At 35.3% G+C, this 21,658-nt stretch overlaps 3 protein-coding genes across 3 annotated transcripts; 1 reads left to right on the top strand and 2 right to left on the bottom strand.

Moving 5' to 3' along the window:
• Window positions 1-540: 540 nt before the first annotated feature.
• LOC127790566 (scarecrow-like protein 9) lies at window positions 541-10,551 on the top strand. The gene is made up of 2 exons (XM_052320137.1): window positions 541-3,171; window positions 10,405-10,551. Exon 1 carries the CDS (start codon window positions 923-925, stop codon window positions 3,107-3,109), a length of 2,187 nt encoding a protein of 728 aa, XP_052176097.1. The 5' UTR covers window positions 541-922; the 3' UTR covers window positions 3,110-3,171; window positions 10,405-10,551.
• LOC127790567 (uncharacterized protein At5g02240-like) lies at window positions 7,073-10,828 on the bottom strand. The gene is given in 8 exon segments (XM_052320138.1): window positions 7,073-7,428; window positions 7,533-7,621; window positions 7,624-7,655; window positions 8,547-8,608; window positions 9,159-9,256; window positions 9,362-9,398; window positions 9,829-10,100; window positions 10,546-10,828. Coding segments are annotated over 8 exon segments (993 nt in total). The 3' UTR covers window positions 7,073-7,308.
• Window positions 10,829-13,583: 2,755 nt separating this feature from the next.
• On the bottom strand, window positions 13,584-16,384 carry LOC127789634 (uncharacterized). Its single transcript, XM_052318570.1, has 9 exons — window positions 16,222-16,384; window positions 15,415-15,489; window positions 15,246-15,311; window positions 15,065-15,162; window positions 14,945-14,982; window positions 14,749-14,836; window positions 14,339-14,665; window positions 14,188-14,253; window positions 13,584-14,031 (listed from the first exon to the last, which is right to left on the bottom strand). Exons 2-9 carry the CDS (start codon window positions 15,473-15,475, stop codon window positions 13,879-13,881), a joined length of 897 nt encoding a protein of 298 aa, XP_052174530.1. The 5' UTR covers window positions 15,476-15,489; window positions 16,222-16,384; the 3' UTR covers window positions 13,584-13,878.
• Between the last annotated feature and the right edge of the window lie 5,274 nt (window positions 16,385-21,658).

The raw sequence follows: 21,658 nt of genomic DNA, 5'->3' as shown, positions 1-21,658 counted from the left end.
AGAGTGTTTATGTTAATTTAGCATATTAAGTGTTATATAATAATAATTTTTGTAAGATTTACGTACACATAAGTAAAAAAAATAAAATAATGTAACTTTTTATGCATAATTTCTCTATTTTTTAAAAGTTAAATATATATATTTTTATATGTACATTTAAATTTGATAAATATTATTATTAAAAGACATTTGATATATCAAATTAATATAAATATACTTTTTAAATTAATTTTATATATAAGATAAAATTATATTTAATTGAATCAATTTAGATTTAATTGTTAAAATTAAAAAAATGGATAAAATTATAGATTTAAAAAATAATAATTATTTTCATGATTAACTTTAAAAATTTAATTTTCTAAAATAAAAAAGAAAAGGGAGAATTCTTTTGATTGAAAAAAAGAGACGTGAGCTTACGTGTCAGTGTAAGTGGGCCTTTCAAACCTCGTCGTACACGCGTCATGCGAGAAACCGGCTATGGCCGGTGGCAACGACCCGATTTGACGGCCGCGATTATTCCGTCCTTACTCCTCTTTGTGAAGACTCGAGCTTCTTCTGAGAGTTGAACGTGAAGACCTCATTCTCAGCAACCTCTCTCCATCTTGTCCACTTTCTTTTAGGGTTTCCGAAGCTTCTCGAGTGCTTCGTTCATGGCTTCGTAATGCAGGATTAGGTGGCCAATGCCATCTCTTGATCCGACTGTTCGCATCTGCAGCTCATACTTCCTACTGCCAAGTTAAACTGATCTTTCGAGTCCTGTTGATTCACCTATTTAAGCTTATAAGGTTTTCCTAATATTTGCCTAATTGGAGCAAATACATTGCGCCTTTTACTGGATTCCGGCTATGTATAGAAATTTTACTCGGTTTTTGAATCGACGACCTTGGATTTTAGTGGATAATTTGCAGACTAGACGATAATGGATCCTGAAGTTGGGAGGGTTGGGGGATCCATGAAAGGGATGCCATTGGGAGAACAATCCGTGTCCCATTTATCGAGTCGGAATCTAGTGAAAGGATCCAGGTATGGTAGCACCTTCGCAAATGGCAATGGAGGAGTCGAATACCTTGGGAATGATCCGTCTCTGAGCAATGCAATTGCAGCTTCGAGTTCGGTTGTCACTTCGGAGGAAGATTCTCACGAGGACTGCGATTTCTCTGATGCGGTTTTGAGCTATATAAATCAGATGCTTATGGAAGAAGATATGGAAGACAAAACTTGCATGCTTCAAGAATCTCTGGATCTTCAAGCCGCAGAGAAGTCATTCTATGAGGTTCTTGGCAAGAAGTACCCGCCTTCTCCTGATCAAAACTCAACTTCTGTCCACCAAAACAGCGATCATGACGAGTATTGCACCAGAAGTAATAGTGATTACTTGCTCAATCCGAGCTATTCAGCTGCGAAAAATCTTGCTCTATATACTCCTTACTTGTCAGTTAGCTCATCAAATAATGGCAGCAATGTTATTGATGGGTTCTTGGAGGCTCCCAGCCCCTTTCATGTTGCTGATTTTCAGAGCGAAAGCCAATCTATTTGGCAGTTCAGGAAGGGGGTTGAAGAAGCACAAAAGTTTCTGCCAAGCAGTGAAGGGCTGTTGATTAATTTTGAGAGAAATGGGCTGTCTCCTCAGGAACGAAAGATAGAAACTGGTGATGTGTCTGTTAAGGTGGAGAAGAAAGAAGAGGGAGAGCACTTGCCTAGGGGGAGGAAGAATCCGCACATGGAGGTTATAGATTTAGAAGAAGAAGACGAGAGAAGCAGCAAGCAACCGGCTGTTTATCCAGAAATCACTCTGCGGTCAGAGATGTTTGATACAGTCTTGCTGCATAGCATGGGGGAAGGTAAGGCTGCCTTGGCAGCTTATCGCAAAGTTTTGAAGAATGGAACGAGCAAAAATATGAAGCATGATGGGCAATCGAGAGGGCCTAATAGTGGAAAGGGCCAGGGAAAGAAACAGAATAGCAAAAAGGAAGTAGTAGACTTGAGAACTCTCTTGATTCATTGTGCACAAGCTGTTGCTGCTGCTGATCCCAGGAATGCATACGAGTTGCTGAAACAAATCAGGCTGCATTCTTCTCCTTTTGGAGATGGAAATCAAAGGCTGGCTCATTACTTTGCCAATGGTCTTGAGGCACGCTTGGCTGGCACTGGTAGCCAGATTTATAAAGCCTTCGTCAATAGAAGAAGATCTGCTTCTGATTACCTGAAAGCTTACCATCTGTATCTTGCATCATGTCCATTCAGGAAAATTTCAAATTTTGTTTCAAACAAGACAATTATGATAAAGGCAAAGGACGCATTGAGGATCCACATTGTAGATTTCGGTATACTATATGGTTTCCAGTGGCCCACCTTTTTTCAACGTATCTCAGCAAGAGTGGGAGGACCTCCGAAGATTCGGATTACTGGGATAGGATTTCCCCAACCTGGTTTCCGTCCGGCAGCAGGAGTTGAGGAGACAGGATATCGTTTGACCGATTATGCCAAGTATTTTAATGTCCCATTTGAGTACAATGCCATAGCAAAGAAATGGGATAGCATCAAGATTGAGGATCTGAAGATCAAGAAGGATGAGTTTGTTGTAGTTAGTTGTTTGTACGCGGCCAAGAATTTACACGATGAGACCGTGCTGGTGAACAGTCCTAGAATTATGGTTCTTAATCTAATTCGAAGGATCAATCCTGATATTTTCATCCATGGGATTGTTAATGGGGCTTTTGGTGCCCCTTTCTTTGTCACCCGGTTCCGGGAGGTTCTGTTCCATTTCTCAGCACTGTTTGATATGCTTGAAACAAATGTACCTCGAGAGCACCATGAGAGGATGCTCATTGAGAGGGAGATCTTTGGGAAGGAAGCTCTGAATGTTATAGCTTGTGAGGGCTGGGAGAGAGTTGAGAGGCCAGAGACATATAAGCAATGGCAAGTCCGTAGCCTGAGGGCAGGTTTCATGCAGCTCCCTTTTGAACGGGAGATCATGAGAGGGGCAACAGAAAAGGTAAGGTCTAGCTACCACAAGGATTTTCTGATCGATGAAGACAGCCAGTGGCTGCTGCAGGGATGGAAAGGGCGAATCATTTATGCACTCTCTTGTTGGAAACCTATTTAGTGAACTTACAGACATGAGTGCCTAGAGCATGCACGACTGACTAACCAGAAAAACATTTACAGGTTTGAATCTGGTGTCTTCCCTTCTTGCTAGTTAGGTTTACTTGCAACCGATGGATTTACTACTAACTCACTAGGTCAATGTTATACTTGGTAGCTGCTTTTGATGGTTACCCGCTTATTTGACCTTGCCTTGTATTTTATTCCTCTGATTGAATAACTCTCAGTCCAACAGATTGCAGTATAAATTACTAGAGGCTTTTCTTTTGCATTCTTGTTGCAATCAACTCTCTTTTACGCATGATGTTAAAGATATCCTCGGAAAAAGTATATCAGCTGTAACACCCCGCTTTTTCAAAGCATGTCACTATGTTAGAGCTCAACATAAAAATATACATTCTTTTTCCACGATACATTTCTTAACACTTCAAGTACCGTATTTCAAAGAAAATCCCCAGCATATCATTACAAATGCGGAAGTAAGAATCGAAACCTGATATGGTACATAATCGAATTCACTTTAATCATAACATAGGAAATCGTACCATAGTATAATATCGCATTTTCAAAAAGAATACATGGAGAATCATCTCTCGGATGAACATTTGTACCTCAGATATAATCAAAAAATACCTCAAAATAACATTGGACCATAATAATATTATATGATCGATTCTCAAACATCATTCGTAATACGTAACATTCTTTCATGAAGAAGCAAAATACCAGAACAACTTGTCAAAATCATTGGACATGTCACCTCGTGCCGTTACATTTCAACCACTTCCTTGCTTTTGCTGGAAGTCCCAATTGAAACGTTTGAATGTTTCAGGGGCATAGCCCAATTAGAAGATGAACCTTCTAGTGATGGTTTAAAAACAATTATATAAATGCATGATGCACAAACATGAATAAACAAATACTTTAGTGTAACTTCCTTAACTATCAAGCCCGACACGAAACCTAAGCAGTCATCTCGGCATGCACACAAGGCAACGAGATACTCTTATATGTTGTTCCGGCAACACTCTTAGGGAATTACGACTACATTATGAGGACAACATCCCATCCCATTCACAAGTATCAGCATGCCAACAATATCATGCCATGTGGAAAATCACGACTATCGATACAACAATACATGTATAGATATGTCAAGATGCACATAAATTACATATAACTTAGCAATTTTCATGAATATCATGCTCAACATAGGCAAAACATAACACTTATAAGTTTTTGGAGTAAAACCACTCACCTTTGTATAACGATAACCTCGAAATATATGTCAACCTCAATTTGCGTGCTAGGCCTCAATAATCAAACAATTACTCAATCTTGAGCCTCAACATACCCTAGACATCATATTCATTCAAAAGAATATCAATATCTATTTTTTCATAATTTCTTCATAATTTTCCTCCATTTTCTCCCTATTTTTCTTTTGATAATTTCAAAATAATTACCTACTCAAGGTTTTTCCCAAATTTTTCTCATCATAATTCATAAAATATTTTTCTAAAGAATATTAAAAAAAATTCAGGAAATTACCTCGACCCACGCGCCTGTGTGTGGATTGAGCTTGAAGACTCGCACGTGTGATGCATGCGTTAGTTGTCTTCTTCCTTTTCTCGATCGCTAGGCGACGCTCCGATGATAATTTTTCTTCCACCGTTTGAACCTACTCCACAAGGCGACCTCAATGACCCTTGGATGCTCGAAACAGTGGCCGGAGGTGCCTTGATCGGGCGTTTAAAAATCAGGCTTCGACGACCTTTGCGATTTCGGCCACTCTTTGAAACTATTTCAAATCAACACGAAAATGTCCCAAAATCTCCAAAAATGATCCCTAAGACTTCTAGAGCAAAACCCTCTATCAAATATCTCAAAATCACTATGAACTTCAAGCAAATTGTTGCTCCAAAATCGGCCAAAACCCTCGCCTATTTATAGGCAAAATTCGGCCTCCCTTTAGCCAATCAACAACCATAACTTCGCCCACATGCTTCCTAGGCCCATGCTTGGCCATACCCTGGCAAGATCAGTCGTCCCATCGCCAGACTTTGGCTTCCATGTGCAGCGGTCAGATTGGCCATGTTGTTGCTAGTTTCGAAATTTACACTTTTGCCCTATTGCAAATTCTTTTTTGCATTTTAGGCCTCATTTCAAGTCCTCAGACTTTGATATTTTACAACGTGAACCCCTAAATCTCATGCTTCACAATTGACCCAACGAATTTGGAAAAATAATGTTTTCAACTTCTTTCAACTAGAATTAAAAATTACACTTAGGTCCCAAATGCGTGTTTCGATCACAAACCCTTTTATTTCATCCCGAAACCACTTATGGGTTGTTCTATTCACAGAATTAGAGCTTTCTCAGGACTTCGTTGATTTCTCGGAAGCCCCTTACCATCATTTAGTCTTTCAGGCTATAATTTAGCCGTTACCGAAAATCGTCTTGAATTTAATTTCTTTCGGCATCATAAATCTCGTCTCAAGACGCTCGTCGATTTCATACCTTTTTCCTAAGGTATATAAGCTTCAGGGCACTTCTTGCAGCTGATTTTCGGTCACTTGTTGTCCTTACAAGCCCATTTTTCGGCATTTCAAACTTATCTTAATTACGTGACAACCTCATAAAAACATGGGGTACTACATTGGCATTCACATAAAAATAAGGATAACGAAAATTTGTCTGATGTGAGCACCTGAACAGGAGTGTGTGAAATTCTAATTTCATTTCATGCTTACTTTTGATGAGTTAAAGCGAGCTGGAAATTCTAATTTCACCTCAAGCTTGCCTTTGATGAGTTAAAGGAAGCTGGAAATTTCACCCCCCTTGGACACCCTGTCCTGCCGCTTCCATCATACAAATTATCAATGTCCTAAACACATTGAATATTTTTGAAGTTTACATTACTTTTGGTGTTTGAACACAATGAGAACAAGATATTGAAAGCATAGACTCCATATAGTCTTTAGATCTAATCGTATAAACCTTGCCACTAATGAGAAAGAAAAATATATTTCAATGTGGAATAAAAGCACACATGATTTGATTCAAACAAGCATGATTCAATCAACAATGAATGCATATTAATCAAATGATGTTTATAACAAAAACAAAAAAGAAAAAATATCCTTGGTTGCAGCCCAGTGTTGGTCCTCGGTGAAGGGCACATTACCCTATGTTTTAAACAGGACTTCCATCAATGATAAAACAAAAATTGCTTTGTTGAAAGCAGAAAGCCAGTTAGGTGCTTTCTTTGTTGGATTGGTACCATTATGATGTCTTCCAGAGTACTAGTGAGGTGATACTGATCTGATTGATTTTGAAAAGTAAGCACTTACCAGTTAATTTAGCCAATAATAGAATAAGAAGGTAACACTATAAATTAGCATGGCAAAACTATTTTGTTCATGGGGCTACACCAGCCTGATATCATAACCTCAATCAGTAACCTCTTCAAAGTTGGGCATAACAAAACATAAAATGTGTACTTTTAACAGATTCAGCATCTAATTTTTTCAAATTCAGGTAACTTTCAACATTTTTCCTTTGTGAAATTTCAAGCGCTCATCCCAAAATACGATTTCGAATTTGAACGTTAGTATCTTCTAAGTTTCTAGTTTAGAAGTGGATGCCAGATTTTGAGTCAAACACAGCTTGAGAAATAGGGCCTACTATTGCTTCATGATACACAATTGCATATACATACACATTATTAACCTGGGAAAATAGTGACCTTAACCACTAAGATGAACTGCTTGAACTCCACAGACTTGCCAATCAAATTATCTAAGAGCATCATTCAGAAACCCTCAAGCTTGACTTTGCCAAGCGAAAAAAAAAAAAAAAAAAAAACCTCAAGCTTCAATTGAATAAAAAACAATAAGCCAATACTCAAAGATCACCTGTTCACAATGTTCATCCAGCCAAAACTTATTCAACAGGCATAGAATAAAATTCAAGGAATGCCCCTTATAGATATTAATTTGACTTGAAAAATATTAATCAACTGTCACATAACAACATACATGCTTTTGGTAAACAATGCATACGAGTTAATTCTTGCTCAAATTATGTTACTTTTTAGATCAAAATCCCAGGGCACAACACAAAGTGGACAACATTAATACCAAAAAACTCTGAAGATGGATAACATGGCTCCAAATGTATACCTCCTGCTGCTGTATATCAAAAACGAGTTGTGACCAGGGAAAAGAGGGCCTTGAAATCCTTTGTTGGTGTGCCAGTTCCCTCAGGCTTTGAGGTAAGATCAAATGCCTTAAATTTGGCCTCCTCAAACTGTAGGGCCTGTTCACAAGATGGAGTATATTATTCCAGAGTCAAACTAATATGCAACAAACAGAACCAATGAAACACAATCTCTTCACAGACCACCACTCAAGAAGCAATACCTGAATGCAGACTTCTGCAACATCAGCCCTAGCAATAGTCCTCATGCCTGTCTGGAAAAGCTCATCATCCTTCCCAACAAGTAGTTCCGCACACCGCCTTCTTTGTCTTGCAAGCCTCCAGCTCTGTACAAGTACAAATATGTAAATCAAACAGTCCACTTGCTACTGGAGTATTGAACAACAATGTAACTAAGAAAAATGAAACTGGGTTCAAAAGTAGTTGTTGATAGCAGTATTATATCAAGATCTTTGATAATAGTAATCTTTTCCCTCATTTGGAGAAATTTCAATGGTAGTGTTTGAGAAGACACGGGTCATAAAATTTCATTACTTCAGAATCATCAAAATTTAGCAGTAATTCTCATAGAAAACTGAGAATCATCAATGGTGCAGGGTCAAACAGTAATTCAGAAACTTGAGTAAACAATCAGGAAAAACCACTGAATACATCAAATAGTTCAAATAATTTCAATTTTAGTTATAACGGAAAGTCAATATGAAGGAATTGTGAGGAGTGTCCTTATTACCCTTGGCTGTGAGCAGCTACATTGCAGTCACTACAAAATAAGGATTTCCTGGAGTTTGTAAAATGCTGGGAAATCATGAAAAAAAGCTGGGAAAATTTTCCTGGTGTTTGTTTTGGCAGTCAAGGAAAACCCAACAACTGCTGGTGATGAGAAAGCTTATTGGTGTTTAGAACTACTAGGCATTATCCCCGGTATTCTGTTCCTTCCCCGTGGTTTATAATAAATGCCTGGATTGGGTATCTTCCGGTGTTTTCTAAGCCCCATTTTTGGACCATGCAGGGAAAGGGTAATTCCCAACCATCACTAGGAACATTTCAAGCTTCATGAGAGAGTTCATTCTGATACTCTATAAATGCTTGTGACTAAAAATCAAAATTCATGGAAAGACTATGCTTGAAGCACCTATCTACTATTTTGTATGAAGTCTGCTACGTGTTAAAAATGCATCAGTTATCAAAAGGAACAAATTTAAAAACAGATGGCATGCCTTATAATTGTGTATGGGATTCCCGAGTCAGCCAGATACTGTTCAGCCTTTCTCTTCCAGATCTGCAATATGGTAAAAATTATATAATAAATTACTTGCTATTGCAATTTCATACAAAAGCAGTTTTAAGGGATAAACATAGCAAACAGAAAGAAAAAGGGGAAGCAATAATTTTAGTTTATGGAAGATCAAGAAAAACTGGGTAGGAGATTTTAAGGTATGATATGAGTTAGAAAGGATTGATAACCTATAATATATGTAGCCAACTTTACATAGTGGGATTAAGGCTTGATATATTATAGTCAAGATAGGTCCGACTTTGAGAAACCAACACTATACGTGAGACTATTTTTAATTCATTATATGTCTAAAAGATCTTTTGTTTGAACAATTACCGGCAGAGAATATACAAAATAGTGAAGTACAAGTCTTTAAGTTTAACTAAAAAAAGTAGTAGTCTTACTTATTATTGGAGCCAATGCAAAAGGTGTAGCTGCAGTGGAACCAAACTCTTGCTTTTTATATAGCGTAGATTCAGAAAGACAAGATGAAATTGTTGAATCAGCAAAAGCTTAAAAAAAAAGTATAAGGAGATGAAAAGAAGGTGAATACCAAAATATTCCCATTTCCAATGCTGTTTAATGGGTGGTTAGGGTCCGTTCCTCCCATCGAACCAACAAGCACAACATGCTTCACTCCTGCAGCTTTAGCTGTACAAGAAAACCAAAACTTCAAGGCATCACATACCAAAATTACAACTAACCTGTAATATTTATATCAAACTATGCAAGAGAAACAGAAAATTGAAAACCTACCAGCATCTATTTGATTCTTCTGCCCAATCCAGTCAACCTAACATGAAAGGTATTCAGCCAGTAGAGACAAAAGAGAGAGATCTAAATAGATTGAAAACTGTGAACATTTATACATGATACAACCAATAACATACAAAGTCATTATCCTACTATTCGGGGTCAACTACATGAATTCTAACTCTCCAATAATTTCTATACCTTAGTGTTTTCCACCAAGCTTTTATTGGTCTTTCTCTACCTCTTTTGCTAAATACTTATTCCATTTAATCCACTCTCCTCACAATGGCCTCTACTAGCTCTCTTTTCACACGATCAAACTAGTTTAATCGTATCTAACGCATCTTATCTTCAATATAACTCACTCTGACTTTATTATAAATAACCTTATATCTAATTTTCTTTTCTTGTATGGCCACACATCCATCTTAACATTCTTATCTACATTACTCAAACAAAAATGTATTTACCTGCTCAGGATATGCTCCATCTTCAAAATAGAACTCGGGCCTCTCACCTTTACTTGGATCAAACCCCGGCTTCATTTTTGGCACGGCACTAGTGAGAATTATAAGAGCATCAATACCTTGGATTGCAGGAACAATGGTGTCAAAATGCCTTATATCTCCAATAAAAACATCATCTGCACCTCCAATTCTCCCCTTGCTCTCCTCTGTCCTGACCAAGCCTCTGGCAACATAAGTATCTGACCTCTCCTTCAACTTCCTATAAATAATTTGTCCTGCAAAAATCAAGCAAGCTATAACCCTGATTGCTACAATAAGAAGATAAGAGTAGTTATAATGGAAAATTTTAGAAATCTTTAGAAGAAAATTTACCAGCACCATGGTAACTTAACAACAAGAGATCTTTATCCTAAACAATGGTGTAGTTGTCTAACAAGAATGAAGTCACGACTTTCCCGATCAATTTTAGTTTTTCAGGCAACAATATTGAACTCGCTCCCCTCTGGTCTTCCATAATGACCACTTGAAGTTTAAGGAGTGAAGGAATTAATTACAGGGCATTTGTTCAATCTCTTGCAGGATCTTCTAATTGTCAGTTGAGTTAATACAAGAAGTCGTTCACTCATTATACTGATGGAGCTGATTCCATTAGACTCATCCCTTGTTAATATAAAGTAATATTAAGTGTACATATATGAGTATAAATTACTGTACATATACCAGTTCTTCCTCCAGCCCCCGAAACAAGGGCTGTGCTTGGGTTCGAGTTCGCCATCGCCACTGGAACCACGTAAACCCTCTTTTCAATTCTTGACTTCCAAGGAAACGGCGATGAAGACGTAACAAGAGCTGAAGTTCTTTGAAATGCCGGTACGAGGAGGGACTTCGCCAAGAAGCAGTAGCTCGGAAGTTGACGTTGTTGGCCTGAAATTGGAGGAGAAGCTAAGGGTACCGGCGGGACACGTGTCGCGGTGGCCATTAAAGAGGGGCTAGTATGTCCCATTTTCGCCCATCCGCCGGTGGAGATAATCGCCGGTGAGCCGCGAAATTCTATCTCGAAGCCGCGAGCGAGAGTATACACATACGCGCTCGGTTCCGGTGGATTTTGTTATCCATTTTCTGATTGATAATCTTATCTGCGCTCCGTAACTGAAAGGATTTACTGATCCCCACGCTCATTTACGCGCGCGTTTTCTCCACTCTCCAGTTTTTGGGAATTTGGGTTGGGCCTTATCACTGAGACCGTGGGCCACCTTGTTTGGGCTTCGAGTGAAACCTGTAGTTCTTTTTCATTTCTTTTGTCCTCAAAAGTGAAATTGCAGTGTACTTAACATTTGCCTCTTGAGAGATACACGTGGATTTGTGCCTGGCCCCACATGCATTGGCTCGCGTTTTTTCACTATCAGGCAAAGCGGGCCAATGCTATGTTGTTCGGTAGTGGGCAATATAGCAAAGCCTATACTTCCCGTATGTTATGTGAGACAAAGTATTTATTATTATTGTTGTTTGAATGTTATGAAAAATTTATTAATTAAAAATATCATCGTTAAATTGATTGAATTTTGTAAAAAAATAATAATTAAAGGATACATGATAATTTATGTGTAAACACTTTGATACTAAAGTTAGATATTGAAGACTCGAATATGGTATTGAAATTAATATTATCTTTTTAGAAATAAGAATTCATTTATTTATAAAGAAATATGGAGTTTTTCAAATCCACTAAAATTAAGATTTTTTTTAGATAATGTCTATCTTAATATTTCAGATTTATTAGGATTAGAATTCTTATAAATAATATCTATCATATTCGCTGAACTCTCATAAAGATTTTTGAATATCAAAATTATTCTATTTGTATTTTTTTTGGAACCTTCTAATTAAGAAAAAATTGACATGGCAGCTTATAGTCTCCTATTCACTATCTTGGGAAGGCTAATAGGTCTCTTGGCCTTCAATCATCTATTTTTGAGATGAATTGTCCCCGGAAGATTGTTTATTCTCTAGGAGATTGTGTTTTTTTTTTTTTGGAGAAGTGTTCTTGATCTCCAGGAGACCATTTTCTCCTGAAGGTTCTAATTTTTATTTTTAGTCCTCAAAAATTGTTTTGGGCTTTTTTCAGTCTTTTTGTGTGATATATCAATTACAAATGTATTGTCATGTCACTTCAATCGATTGAAGTGACATTAGGGCTTAATTATATCATAATATGTGTTATTATTTAAATTAAAGATAGAAATATTTTTAGTGTGTATAACTTTTTATTTTGTAATAAATAGGGGAAGCTAATTTTATAAATGTAACTTTATATCTAGATTTTATAAATAAATTAATTTCATAACTCAAACATATAACTTATTTAGTTATAAGGGAGTAATTATGTGTGTTTGTTGGTTTAGCTAAACTTGAGAATCGAATATAAAATTTTGAACTAATGTGAATAAATTAATTTGGTTTAAGTATTTTTTAACTTCGTTTAACTACAATCGTAAATGATTCAATTTATTTGCAAGTAGCTCGGTGTTTATCTCGATAAAAATTTATTTGAGTTTGTTAAGGTAAATAACTCGAAATTGAATCTAATTTTGAAATTCGATTTGTAAATCAGTCAATCTTGAGTTTAATAAACCTCAGCTCGTTAAAATTCGCAAACATGTTCAAATAAAGACTTGTGAATACTAATAGACTCGATTAAAAACTCACAAATAGTTCATGAACAAATTTGTTTATAAATATATTATTTAATATAAAATTATCAAATTTTAAATAACTATAATAATATAATAATTAAATTAAATAGATTTGGCAAGACTGAGCTTAAGCTCGTATCCAGCTTGAGCCTAGAAATTGACTTGTTGGTTGGCTCGATTCGATTCGATTGAAACTTTAAATTTAACCTCGGATTCTTTTTTGTTGGATTTGAATGACATTGAATTGAGTTTATATCCAATATGGCTCCACTTACATATCCAATATCAAATCCCTGCTATCTATTAATATGCTTTTATGCTCCTTTATTTTATTTATGCTTTGTATACTATCAAAACTTATGCTAAAATAGGTTTATAGTCCTTAATATTTTTGTGTCATAATTTTGAATTATAAATTTTGGAATGGAAGTGAAACCAAACACAATCAAGTTTAAAGTTAATAGTGTTGGGTTAATTTAGTTTTACCTTGTGATTAGGTTGGTTTTGAATCCAAAATTTTAAATTGATTATGAATTATTCTAAGTCTAGGTTTAGAAAAACTTTAATTGACTTAACCAATGAGCATCTCTAGAAGTTACTCTACCCTTGCTACCAATCCATACCTTTGTGCTAATGCTTAGATTATTCAAATATAATACAAAATTATATTTAATATACATAAATAAATTTAACACAATATATTTGATAATTAAAATCATTTTATCATTACAAATATTTTCTCCATAATTTTCTAATTCTAGGAGTCTATCCACTTGAACTATTGATTTATTTTACTAGTTGAATAAAAAAGCGTTTATGGTGTCTTCTTCCGGATTATCTTAGATAGTTTGTGATTTCTTAAAGGTCTATACCTTTAGAGTTTTCGTATTTTCTATTTTGTATTATTAGTTTTTTTTGTGCTTTTGTTTTTTGTTCGGGGTATGTTCTAGTATTGTTTGTATACAAATTTTTTTTTCCCTGTGTTATGAATTTTTTAGTTAAAAAAAAAAAATAGAAGTAAAAGAGTAAAAGCTTTTATCATTAGACAAAACTTCATATACAACATTTGTATGTAAGATGAAAACCACAAGATGGGAATCGAATTTATTATGAACCACAACAAGACATCAACATCATTCAATCATATGAAAAGAAACTTGGGATGAAGATCTCATAAACATGGTTTCTCCCCCTCACAAGAGCAAAGATTCCTTGATTTTCCCTCTTGTTTTTTTTTTCCCCAGAAAACAAGATAAATACAACAGTAGATACATTGCATGAGGGGTGAAGACGGGTCCCTTGATGGAACTTGAGCTTGAAATTGGGCCATTGCATTGCAGTCAATCCACTGGACTTGTGTCTAAGCTGTCACAGATGTCTCCACAGGAACCTTGCCGGAGTAACTTACTTCAGAGATCTTGTCACCTTCCCAAAGTTCTGGCAATGCTTCCCTGATGTTATGGATGCTTTCTAATGAATAATCTGCTCCTTTAGTTCTCTGTGAAGTGCCAACCTGCACATTAGCAGAAGATATCGAAGAGCACCCCATTTAGCCAAGAATATTAAACTTTAATCCCACTACATTGGGTTGGGTAGGCTACATGAATTCTAGCTTACCAGTAATTTTGTAGGGCATTTGCAATGCAATTTAATTACAAAAAGAACTTACCAGCACAGTATGGAGGCCTACACGCTTTCCAGACTGTACATTGCGGACACTATCCTCAAAGAATAGCTGAAACAACGAGAAGAGAAGTCATTATATGGTAATGGTTATTTTGGAAGAAGACAGTATGAAATCCTGAAGGAGATCTACTCACTGTTCTCTGGGGGTTAATGTTGGCTATTCTGAGAGCTCGTTCGATGGCATCTTCTGATGGTTTGCAGAGAATTGGGGTCTTTGGTAATCCAGACCCGGGATTAGGTTGCGAAAAATGTCCAATAATGTCGAATATTTCAGTCCTACTAGTGGGAGTAGTAGAAGCTAATGTTGACCCTAGAAACTCAATGTCATCTTCATCATCAGATATGGTGTTCTTGTGAATGGGATTTAGAGTCTCAAAGCTGATTATCCCCTCAAAACAGTCTTCCAGGCCAAGTCTACTGAGGACTTTGGCAGCATGGACTCTGTCTCCATTTGTGAAAATCTGAAAGCACAAGTGCAAAGATTAAGAAAACAAATTTACGACTATGCCTTCAAAATGCTCCATGTCTGGGAGAAGGGACTTACGACTTTCCGAATAGGCAAGCTAAGCAGAAGACTTCTCAGAACAGGGTCTGGTCTTAGATTCTCATAAGGGAGCCTCCCATGAACAAAGCTGCAAAGCAGGGAAGCCAAGAGCCAAGTAAACAATCTAAAATACAACAACAATGACAACAACAACAACAATCATGAGCCTTAATCCCGTTTGGCAGGATTTCCACACCTGTGGTATTCATCATAGTCAAAGTCATAGCCAATTGCCTGCAAATGGAACACCAGATGAATTACTAAAACTGCTTTAGGATTAAACACTTGCGGACAGTTGAGGGACTAAAAGCCATACCTTAAGACCTGCCATTGTTGTCCCATAGTTCTTGTAGAGTAGATTGGACAAGTTGGTTATCTTACTCTTGTCTATGCCAAGCTTTTCAACCATATAATCTGGACAAGTTTACCCAGATTTTGAGTTAGAGAACCAGAATAACAAATGAGAACACAGAGTCATAAGAATGGCGCGGAGTTACCTCGAATATTCTGACCACACTTCGCTGCCAAACCAGAACTAAGGGGATAGAGGGTATCATCTAAATCTGCAGGTTTGAATCCAGTTAATTAGCCTTGCTTAAGATAACTCAGTTTAACAGTACTCGTCTCTTAGGCCCAACAATAGCAACAGTAATCGTAGTAACATACCAAATAGAAGAGAGTCATATTTTGTCCTCTGAGCTTGGCGGTATCGGTTCTCGAATTCCATTTTCTTCTAAAGAACTACAGGAAAAAGAAACAAAAATTGAAAACACATGAGCAATAGACACCACCATGGAAAGCTTTCCATCAAGGGAATGCTCATACTTCCACTATGGAAGTCCGTATCCATTCCAATAGTTAAGGCTTCTCTGCTTTTGTGAATTGAAAATCCACAACCATCATACTGAGCCAATAAATGTTCACTTGAAGCTCACAACTCTGTGGGTATAGCATTCAAACATACAGCTCTAAGGCATCTATTAAATTGTAAAAGCCCCCAAAAGGAAAGAGTAGCTGTTCACAAATACAATCTCCAAACAAGGAATGGACAGCCACTAACATTTATTAATTGAAGTTTCACAAACAAAGTTGATGCCATGAGAAAACACGAAAAAAAGAAAGCCCCTTTTTTCACTTCACATCTTAAAGAACCATTCCCAAATCAGGTATTATGTTTGGTATATTAAGATAAGCGATCCATCAAGAGAAAAAGTTACAGAGGAAAAGTAAACGAAAAACAAAACTAAAAAAGAAGATAGTTTCTTAGAAAAGAACAAGTGGACCCATTGGTTCTCAACTGAGAAAGAAAAATCTATGATAAAGCCATGAATTGGAAGAGCCCATTTTGCAGACGAATCAGAGAGTTCCTCAATATTCTGCCGTAACGATGACAGGAAATGTAAACAGAGTGCAAGAGATTCAAGAAAACTTTGAAGATCAGAACATGGAAGAAGAATTAGAGCTAGAACTCACCAAATTCGAGAACCCAATGTCAGTTGAGAGAATGCAAAGTAATGGGATGGGATGAAATGGCAGAGGATACAGGGTAGAGCTAGAAACAGAGGGAGAAGTGGGGAGGGAGAAGGAAGACGAGGCTGGGCCTCAGTTTAAATAGCCAAACCGCCGTTGCGTCTTTCCCTCAAAAACATAATTAAACAAATAACAAAAACTATTATTTTAATGCTGGTTGCTGGAGAAAACAAAATTGTACATAGATGAACTCTTGAAGAATCTTTAATGATAGATATGAATGGCTTCTACCTTTATCTCTATTCATTTACCGCTTTAGCTAGGTTTGGATTAGTGCCAGCAATTTTGGACACGAACCGATTACACGACATAATACGGAATTAAGCGGATTATGGTTGGAATTAATCAGGTTCGGGTCATAAATGGATCAACCCGTTTGTGACATAATTATTTTCGTGTCTTGGACGGGTTAACTCGTCTAATCCTTTTAGACACGTAATGACCTTTTTAATTAAACGTGTTAACGGTTAACCCGAACACGTTAATACGATTATATACGAAATGACACGTTTAATTGAAATGGTTAGTGGGTTGATCTGAACACGTTAACACGATTATACACGAAATAACACGTTTAACAGGTGACACAATACGACCCATTTAAATTAAACGGGTTAAATAGGTTAACAGGTGACATGACACGCTTAGTTAAACAAATTAAACGGGTCGTGTCGTGTTACATGTTTAATAAGCGTGTCGTGTTCGACTTTAAGGAAATTGACACGATTATTAAACGGGTCGTATTCGAATTATCTTGATATATATTATACGTGTGTCTCAACACGATACGATTATGACCCGCCACCCGTACTACCACCCCTAGTTTGGATGAAAGGGATGGAGTGAGATATTGTAAAAGAATAATGATAAATTATTTATAGAAATTTCACAACAAAACGAAAGGAGAATGAAAGATAGTGTTCTATTAGTTACTATTTTGTTTTCTATCTCACTCTTTTGTTTAAATAGAAGATATATAGATGAGAATGATCAGAACTAATTATATAATAATTTTAAAAAATATAATATATTTGAATAATCACAGAATATGATGTGATTGACTATATAAATGTACAAACTATAGGATTTGGATGGAAGGACTTGTACTGCGAAATACCTTCCTCTAGATTCATTGAATGCCATTAAAGGGCAACATCAAGATGTGGTAATGCATCTAGCTAGTGCTGATGAAGGAAGGAGCCCACATATTTTCTCGGGAAACAAACATTCGAGCATGCAGAAAGGGGATGGCCCTTTAGTCCTTTTAGGTGGGATTCTACCATGAATCTACCTTCCACAGCATTAGCTGGCCATCACAAGGAGATCCTTCCAGTTTAGGGGAAAAGGGCAAACTGTGTTCTAGGTTTCTAGGTGTGCCCAAACCATCTTCACCCCTTTCAGCACCATGGGGACTGCTTTCCAGCTCATAGGATGGATTTTTCCATAGTTTAGAAGTAGCCCAGAATTGATTCCTTCCTGCCCATTTGTGAGGGCAAAAGAGCCCTCCAAAACCACCAAATTAAGAGTCTCAATTTCCCTTCAACAAACCACTTTGCAATTGCATGTGAATGAAATTTATAGGGTAATATATATATTTTAATCTCTGTATTTATATGTTTTTTTATTTAGATATTCAAACTTTTTGTTATTTTAATTATATTCTTAAATTATATAATTTCAAGTCAATTATATTATGAAACTTTTTATTATTTCAATTACACATTTGAACTATGCTTAATTCATTATGCTCAACAAATTTGTTGACTCCTGTAATTATTTTGAAATTACATAATTTAAGAGTGTAATTGAAACAATAAAAGTTCAAATGTATAAATGAAAAAAAAATGTGCAAATACAGAAGTTAAAATATATATTTGGCCAAATTTATAGGGTTATTATTTTTTAAACATGCCTTTGAATAATTTTATTAGATAAGAAACTAAATAGGCAACAGAGAATTATTTGTGTATAAAAGTGAAAACGAACAAAATTCATAATTTATAATCTTTAAATGAACTAAATCTATACAAATTTTTCTCTATATATTCACATAATTTGACATTTTACAATTGTAATAATGGCATCGTGTTTCATAAAACATAGATAAGTAATGAAATATTGTAATATTGTTCTTGCCATTAGACTTGTTACTTCTTTATTCATTCAAATTTTATGTTTAATTACCCCATTTACATTCATAGAATACATAATTTTACAATTAGGAACAAATCACCAAAACCTAATGTAACATTGATGATTTATATTTCTTTATTTTAAAATTTAAGATAATCTTAATACAAAAGAGATTGATCTCAATAATTAAGAAGAGAATGAAACACAGCATTAATTATTGATCCTCAACCTTATCATCTTCCTAAAACTTTGAGCAATCAAGATCATTATATGCTAAACCCTATTTCCCCAATAAAATGCCTTGTAATTATCACAAAAAACTTGGGGCTGTGGCCTTGAAAGATTGCCAACCCACAAAGCCATCTTCCTGGGATCCCACCCACTACTTTATTTATTCATCATGCATGAAAAGACTCTTCCATGGCTGTTGTGTGTGTGTGTATATCTCTCTTTATATATATATATATATATATTGAAAAAGAAATAATTATAACTTCTTATCACTGAATTAACCTCTTCGTTAAAGATGTCTACCACTGCGTGGCACAAAAATATAGTATGAAAAGGACGAGCTGGGGAAGATGTTGACAAAGACCTTGGAGTTGTTTGGCAATGGAGGACAATAATTGGATCAAAGGTTAGAGAAAGAGAGCAACTAAAGGGTGGGAAAAGTGCCAAAGAGAGAGCAAATGCAAAAGGCCCAAAAAGGAAAAAGGTAAGACCCTTTGTTTAATCTTATACTTGCCATTCAAACAAAGTAGTCCTCAGTTATATAATATATGGACAATAAATTAATAAGACTAGTTTGTTATGATATGGGGAAAGATCGTTGCGTATTTGAAAAGAACATTGCTTTGAAAGGATCATTTCCAACTCTTTCAATTGAAATCTTCTCCCCTCTCAATTATTTCAACCACCTGGCTGGCTGGCTGGCCCTGACTGTGATGCAACTGTGTTGGCTTATTACCACTGATAACTGTATTGTTTAATCTAATTTTGCAGTTTATTTATGGCTTCTGTCCTCTCCTCCACTGGCTGTGGTAAAGCAACACCAATGGAGAGCAACATTGCACCATTCTTTCTAGCATTAGAAAATAACATTTTCATACAATATCTAAATCGTTGTAATCATGGGTTTCAATTATATGAATCTAACCTTATATGTATAATAATATATTAACGTTATGTTAAATAAAGTAAAAAATACATATATATATATTTTACTTAAAACATGCCTACAGAGGGCCTTGTACCCATCTCCCTACTTGTACTTGTGTGGGTACAATTTTCTATTTCGATACTTAGGTCTATGGACAAAATATTATATGCATACTTACCACAAACAAACTAAATTTGTCAAACACATATAACAATAATCTTTCATATGAATATTAAAATAGAAAATCTTAAGCTAAGGGGTTAATCAAAAGCGTATTGGATTCTGAAGCATGATTAGTGGGTGCAATAATGGTGGTGGCACTTGATAAATATGTCTCAAAAGTTATATATATATATATATAACCTATGGTTTTGTAAGTACATGACAGATAATGCACTTCATTAAATAAAAGTATATTAATCTGTCACTGTTATCCTCAGAAAGCAACTTTTCAATTATTGAGATATCAAATAATGCACAGCAACACGCCAGAGCCCAAATATTGAAGTAGAGTTATAATAACAATTTGCTAACCTCCTAACAAGGCCAGTACATACAGATCATGGAAACGTAGTTTAAAAGTCAGCAGAGGAGTTTAGTGTACGCAACTTTATTGCAGATTGTTTTCATATTATATTGTTACAAAAACAACTTAATTCTATGGTAACTTCTCAAGCTTTTTAGACCATGAATGCCACACTTTTTCCAAATATTTTATGTCTTACGATTAAATCTCGGGGTTACGATGTTAATAAAAAGATCTCTAATATAGGGTCTTATTTAAAGTATTTGAAAATTTAATGAATTATCTCTATGAGAATGCAATCTGACTTAAAGGCATAAGCTATTAAGATCTATGGGCTCAAAATCACTTATTAATTAAGATATATATATTTTTTAATTTTTTGAGATGTAAAATTATTAATTCTATTTTATGTTGATTTTTATTTTAATTTATTTTATGTTTATTTTGTTATTCTATTTGAATGAAAGGACTCCCTCCTTAAGTCCATAAATTATTTTTAATGTTAAGTAGTGAATAGTAAGATGTTATTTAAACGAGAAGGTCCCCAAACTCCTCAAATTCACGTATTATTTTTCAATATTAGGTAATAAATAGTGATACGTAAATTAGTATAGTAATAGAAAAAAAAAAGATAAGAAATAATATTATTTTAATAGGACAATTTGTTAAAATGATTATTTGGATGGCGACAATTTCGTTTGTGGAATCCTCCTTGATCTAAGCATTAAAGAAAAAAAATAAAAATAAATTGGTGACCATTAAATTTGCAAGACTTAAATGTGAACTCCCTACACTTTCTACTTATTTAATTCTTATGTTTTTAAATTTTTTCTCTTGTCTATATTGTCAATTGAAAAAGATTTACTTTCTGAATTTGAATATAAAAATTTAGTTAGTGATTTTGCATCTTAAAAAGTAAATAAAATAAAAATTAAATATTCTTTAACATTTATTTATATTATTAAAGGGTCACCAAAGTGACTCTTGTTGAGAGGGACAAATATTCTTAAGTCAATCTTAATGAGATGAGTGGAAGTTTAAGTATTACAAGTGAAGTTAGATAGAAGATTGAGTATTTTAAATACTTCTTTGTGGTTTGTTGAAGTCTCTCGTGCCACTTTTAGTTTTGGTGGGACAAGGCAGATTGATACACTACTTTTAGGTATTGGTACTCAAAAGATATGTATAAAAACAAGGGTGCAGTATTAGCAAGGAGCAGGGGAATGATGTAAAAACTAAAGGAGGTGTGATGCAAAAATAAAGAGAGGAGATCGTGTGCTTCAAAGGAGGAGGGTGCTATGTAGAATACAGAAAACGATATAACTTATAAAATTGAAAATACTGATGATCTTAAATTCCTTAGATTTAATTTTTTCTTTTCGCATAACAAACATTAGGCAAGAAAAAAAGAGAACATTAGGCAAGAGTTGAGGGAGAAAGGCATGGTAAAGCTTAGTCTGATGTGACATAAGCTTGTGGCTTATATGAATAAAATGGAAGTGCTTTTCTCTTTTGGAGTAAGTGGGGAGGTCCGATGACTGGTACAATTTGTAATCTAGTAG

Source organism: Diospyros lotus, chromosome 14 (assembly GCF_014633365.1).
Source record: "Diospyros lotus cultivar Yz01 chromosome 14, ASM1463336v1, whole genome shotgun sequence".
Lineage (NCBI taxonomy): Eukaryota > Viridiplantae > Streptophyta > Magnoliopsida > Ericales > Ebenaceae > Diospyros > Diospyros lotus.
The sequence above is the reverse complement of the archived record's forward strand: the minus strand, read 5'-3'. Positions and strand labels throughout refer to the sequence as shown.

Coding starts and splice junctions, on each gene's coding strand:
- LOC127790566 (XM_052320137.1), top strand. CDS start 923: ATGGATCCTGAAGTTGGGAGGGTTGGGGGATCCATGAAAGGGATGCCA.
- LOC127789634 (XM_052318570.1), bottom strand. CDS start 15,475: ATGGAATTCGAGAACCGATACCGCCAAGCTCAGAGGACAAAATATGAC. Junction 14,666..14,748: donor GCTTGCCTATTCGGAAAGTC/GTAAGTCCCTTC, acceptor TTGTGCTTTCAG/ATTTTCACAAATGGAGACAG. Junction 14,254..14,338: donor ACATTAACCCCCAGAGAACA/GTGAGTAGATCT, acceptor TCGTTGTTTCAG/CTATTCTTTGAGGATAGTGT.